Source organism: Entelurus aequoreus, linkage group LG22 (assembly GCF_033978785.1).
Source record: "Entelurus aequoreus isolate RoL-2023_Sb linkage group LG22, RoL_Eaeq_v1.1, whole genome shotgun sequence".
Lineage (NCBI taxonomy): Eukaryota > Metazoa > Chordata > Actinopteri > Syngnathiformes > Syngnathidae > Entelurus > Entelurus aequoreus.
In genome coordinates this window covers 45474660-45479962 of record NC_084752.1, presented here as the reverse complement: position 1 = coordinate 45479962, position 5303 = coordinate 45474660, and the positions used below count along the sequence as shown (strand labels likewise).

The 5303-nt window shown below is 38.3% G+C and overlaps 1 protein-coding gene across 1 annotated transcript in view; it reads left to right on the top strand.

Moving 5' to 3' along the window:
• The first annotated feature begins 558 nt into the window (after positions 1-558).
• The window catches only part of LOC133639516 (uncharacterized), a 20703-nt gene continuing 15958 nt past the window's right edge, over positions 559-5303 (top strand). Inside the window, exons 1-4 of the mRNA XM_062032872.1 lie at positions 559-850; positions 4868-4957; positions 5031-5105; positions 5273-5303. The exon at positions 5273-5303 is cut by the window's right edge and continues 17 nt beyond it. Coding sequence (XP_061888856.1) covers positions 736-850; positions 4868-4957; positions 5031-5105; positions 5273-5303 — 311 coding nt within the window. The 5' untranslated portion in view covers positions 559-735. The remainder of the gene's footprint in view (positions 851-4867; positions 4958-5030; positions 5106-5272) is intronic.

Here is a 5303-nt window from a genome sequence, read left to right as displayed (position 1 = left end):
GGGTGCTGGAGCCTATCTCAGCTGCATTCGGGCGGAAGGCGGGGTACACCCTGGACAAGTCACCACCTCATCACAGGGCCAACACAGACAGACAACATTCACACACTAGGTGCCATTTAGTGTTGCCAATCAACCTATCCCCAGGTGCATGTCTTTGGAGGTGGGAGGGGCCTAACCCCAGGTGCATGTCTTTGGAGGTGGGAGGGGCCTAACCCCAGGTGCATGTCTCTTGGGGGTGGGAGGAAGCCGGAGTAGAACCCAGGCAGTCACATGCAAACTCCACACAGAAAGATCCCGAGCGCAGCATCGAACCCAGGACTACTCAGGACCTTCGTATTGTGAGGCACATGCACTAACCCCTGCTCCACCGTGCTGCCCAGATTTGGACACTGTTGTCCTAAATGTTGAAGCCCCGCCTCTTTCTCCCATGCAAACAAAGCAGGAAGTGAACGCAAACATGCCAATCATCCAGAGAGTGTGTCACACCTGCTCCCCTCCCCCTCCCCCACCCTCTCTTGCGTACCTGCAGCAGGAATGTGTGTGTGTGTGTGTGCATGCAGCAGACATGTGGTGACACGTGTGTTGCGTCACACCACAGCCACTCACAGTGGGTGTGTCTCTTCTTCTTCTTCTTCTTCTTCATTCGGTCTCCCCCTTTCCCCCTGTCAAGCAGCGCCAGGAAGTGGCGTGCTGTGACCGGCCGCGGCGTGAGAGACGTGGACACAGCATGGCATCATGTCCGCCTCGTGGCCTTCTACCATGAGAGGCCCCCGGGGGCCCACCCCGAGTCCTGCGGTGTCCCTGCTGCTGCTGCTGCTGTGGCTGCTGACCGGGCCCTGGACCGGGACAGGTGAGGACACATTTGTGCTCCCTCAGCAAAAACGACCCGTAACCATTTCGCGGGTTCTTTGTCACCTTCTTTTTGGGGCTTGTTCTGGTTTCCTGCTGTCAAATACTTTCATTGTGGTCTACGGGAAGATTCAAGTTCAATCTTGAAGGTTTTTCAGTATTTTTCATCTATGTGACGAGAAAATAAACGTTAGACTTTTGCAAGCGTTGTGATTGTGTGGCAAGAGGCGGATGTGTTCATTTCCTGTCGAGGACTTCCCCTCAATCTCTGCTCTAACCCGCAACCTCCAAATGCAAAACCTCCACAGTAGTCTGCATGCCAGGCCACTAGATGGCGACATCTCCTTCCATCCTATATTTCTCCGGGAAAACCTCCGTAATCGGATCAGAATTCCAGAATAAGATATACGAAAATAAGAAAAAACAGGTAGTTGATTTTTTTTTTTTTTATAATTAAAAGCTGAGAAATCAAAAAAATTACTTATTTTTTTAAAGCTAGCTCGCACCTTGACTCGAGCATTTGTTGCTACGCAGAATTCATAGGGCACAATCATAACTGCCCCATAAGCCAGGGGTGTCCAAACTTTTTCCACTGAGGGCCACACACGGAAAAATTTAGGCATACGGGGGACATTTTGATATTTTCCATTTTCAAACCATAACAAAATATATGGATTTTTTTTTTTAACCTTTAGGGCTCCCGGGGACCGGTCAAGGGTCTCAGTCATTAAAATGTTAAAAATAAGTCAAATTATTATTTTTTTTTTTTTTACACTATATCAACTTCAGGTTGATATCAAGTAAAAAAAAAAGGTTTTGTGCCTTTTCTGTCAAAGACAACTTTGTTTTTTATAGTAAAACTGAAATATGCAGTATTTAGTAATTAGAGCCCTAAAAGATCAATAATGCAGGAAACCATTGATTTGAATTATTTAATATTTTTGAGTAATAACAGTGAAAAGTTAAATAAAATCCCACTAAATATATTTGGGATCCAAAAGGTCTCCCACTCATAAAGTGATACATTTTTATTAGTTTTTTTTTTACACTTAAATTACGAGATCAACTTCAGATATATCTGTCCATTTTACGTTTGAACTATTATTTTGTTTGTCTTATGCTCTTTTGTCAAATAAAACTTTGATGTTTTTATATGGCAACCACACAATACATGCAATATTTTTTCCACATAAAACATTTAAAAGTGACATTTTTTAAGTAATGATTCATTGTAACATAGATTTTTTTTTCTTTCCGAGCAATGGCAATAAAAATAAAAATAAACAAAGACAAAAGAAAAAAAAACAGCCTGCATGGCAGCTTTGTGTCAACATTGCAACGTTTTCTCGTTAGATTTCACCTCACTCCACTTTTTGAAAATGTTTTTATTTTTTATTTTTGCAATACTATCAATTTTGCAATTTTTGCAGAATGTGTGGCGGGCCGGTAAACAATTAGCTGCGGGCCGCAAATGGCCCCCGGGCCGCACTTTGGACACCTCTGCCATTAGCCAATAAAAAAGTGAGTTAATATTTTTTTTTTGATAATGAAACTCTTTGACTTGTCCAGGGTGTACCCCGTCTTCCTCCCAAGTGCAGGTGGGATAGGCTCCAGCACCATGGACTTGGAAATAGTCCGTTTCTGGGTCAAACTGTGGCCATTTTTAACGAGGGTGGGGAAGGGCACAGGTCCGGTGGCCATGGATGAAGTACAGAGTCAGGACATTAATGATTCTGCCCTGTGAATCCTGCCCAGCAACAAGTGGGGAAAAGCATAGAAGCATTTCTTTTTTTTTTATAGCAAATTATTAGATTTATGTTGCTAAATGTTCTGGCTAGACTAAAAAACTTTACTTTTTTAAGCCTTCAAATATATATAAAAAAATATTTTAACTCACTTTTTAAATGGGCTTATGAGGAATCATCATTTTGTTCTGTGAAATCTGCCAAACAACAACTGGGAAAAATTTAAGAGCAACTTTGTTGATTTCTGTTGCTACATTTGCTAGCTAGCTTGCAAATAAATGTATTTTTTTGTACTTTTTAAGCTATTAGTTATTTTTTAAAATTAAATTAACTATTTTTTCTTTTTCATTGATGGTTGGGGGAGTCATGATTTTGTCCTAATAATTCTGCCTAGCAACAAGTGAAAAAAACATCAAAGCAGTTGTGTTGATTTCTGTTGCTACATTTGCTAGCTAGATTGTAAATATTTTGTTTTTAAGATTCTAATGAATTAAATAAATAGAATGTCTAAATTGTTTTATTATTTATCATTTATATTATTGGCTGTCAGGGCAGTCATGATTTTGTCCTGTCAATTCTGCCTAGCAACAAGTGAAAAAAACATCAAAGCAATTTAAAACAATGTTGTTGCTACATTTGCTAGTTAGCTTTAAATTTTTTTATTTTTTTTGGCTTTTTAAGTGTTATTTTTAAAAAGTGTTTATAATTATTTTTTTTATTGGCTTCTGGGGCAGACGTGATTGTGTCCTGCGTACTCTGCCTAGCAACAAGTGAAAAAAAACATCAAAGCAATTTAAAACAATGTTGTTGCTACATTTGCTCGATATCTTTAAAAATTTAAATTTTTTTGGGCTTTTTAAGTGTTATTTTTTAAAAGTGTTTATAATTATTTTTTTTATTGGCTTCTGGGGCAGACGTGATTGTGTCCTGCGTACTCTGCCTAGCAACAAGTGGAAAAAAAACATCAAAGCGATTTAAAACAATGTTGTTGCTACATTTGCTAGTTAGCTTTAAAAATGTAGATTTTTTTTGGCTTTTTAAGTGTTATTTTTTAAAAGTGTTTATAATTTATTTTTTTATTGGCTTCTGGGGCAGACGTGATTGTGTCCTGCGTACTCTGCCTAGCAACAAGTGAAATCAAACATCAAAGCAATTTAAAACAATGTTGTTGCTACATTTGCTAGTTAGCTTTAAAAATGTAGATTTTTTGGGCTTTTTGAGTGTTATTTTTTTAAAAGTGTTTATAATTATTTCTTTATTGGCTTCTGGGGCAGACGTGATTGTGTCCTGCGTACTCTGCCTAGCAACAAGTGGAAAAAAACATCACAGCAATTTAAAACAATGTTGTTGCTACATTTGCTAGTTAGCTTTAAACATTTTTTTTTTTTGGCTTTTTAAGTGTTATTTTTTAAAAGTGTTTATAATTTTTTTTTTTTTATTGGCTTGTGGGGCAGACGTGATTGTGTCCTGCGTACTCTGCCTAGCAACAAGTGAAAAAAAACATCAAAGCAATTTAAAACAATGTTGTTGCTACATTTGCTAGTTAGCTTTAAAAATTTAAAACATTTTTGGCTTTTGAAGTGTTATTTTTTTCAAGTGTTTATAATGATTTCTTTATTGGCTTCTGGGGCAGACGTGATTGTGTCCTGCGTACTCTGCCTAGCAACAAGTGAAAAAAAACATCAAAGCAATTTAAAACAATGTTGTTGCTACATTTGCTAGTTAGCTTAAATTTTTTTTTTTTTTTTGTGGCTTTTTAAGTGTTATTTTTTTAAAAGTGTTTATGATTATTTCTTTATTGGATTCTGGGGCATACGTGATTGTGTCCTGCGTACTCTGCCTAGCAACAAGTGAAATCAAACATCAAAGCAATTTAAAACAATGTTGTTGCTACATTTGCTAGTTAGCTTTAAAAATGTAGATTTTTTTCGTTTTTTTTTAGTGTTATTTCTTTAAAAGTGTTTATAATTTTTTTTTTTATTGGCTTCTGGGGCAGACGTGATTGTGTCCTGCGTACTCTGCCTAGCAACAAGTGAAATAAAACATCAAAGCAATTTAAAACAATGTTGTTGCTACATTTGCTCGTTAGCTTTAAAAATGTAGATATTTTTTGGGATTTTTAAGTGTTCTTTTTTTTTTTAAAGTGTTTATAATGATTTCTTTATTGGCTTGTGGGGCAGACGTGATTGTGTCCTGCGTACTCTGCCTAGCAACAAGTGTGACTAAAGCATGATGATGTTGTCCGTCAAAGAAGTTGTGTTGTTGTTCTTCAGTGTCCTGCCAAGATGAGCAAGAAGGCGAGACGCCGGCCGGAGAGTCGGAAGACTTGGAACAAGTTGTGGAAGGCGAGGTGGAAGTCCTAGGTCAGACATTTTATTGTAGAGACATGAACAGATGAGTTGTGTGTGACAACTACGTTCCTTTTTGTGCTTCTAGAACCCACGTTGTCGCCTCCAGACTCCCCCCCGACCTTGGACACATCCCCCACCCAGGAGGGCGGCTCACATTCAGGCAAGAAAGTGTTTTCTCTCCCTTTTACACTCCTGTGACACTTTGCAGGGTTTTTAAATCAATGAGAAAATAATGTAGTGTTTAATGATGGCCACAGTTTGACCCTGGAACAGATTATTTCTATTTCCTTTATTTACTACGGGAAATGTTGTGTCTTTTCTATTTAGAAGTTACAGGTGAAGACGCAGATCTCGGTAC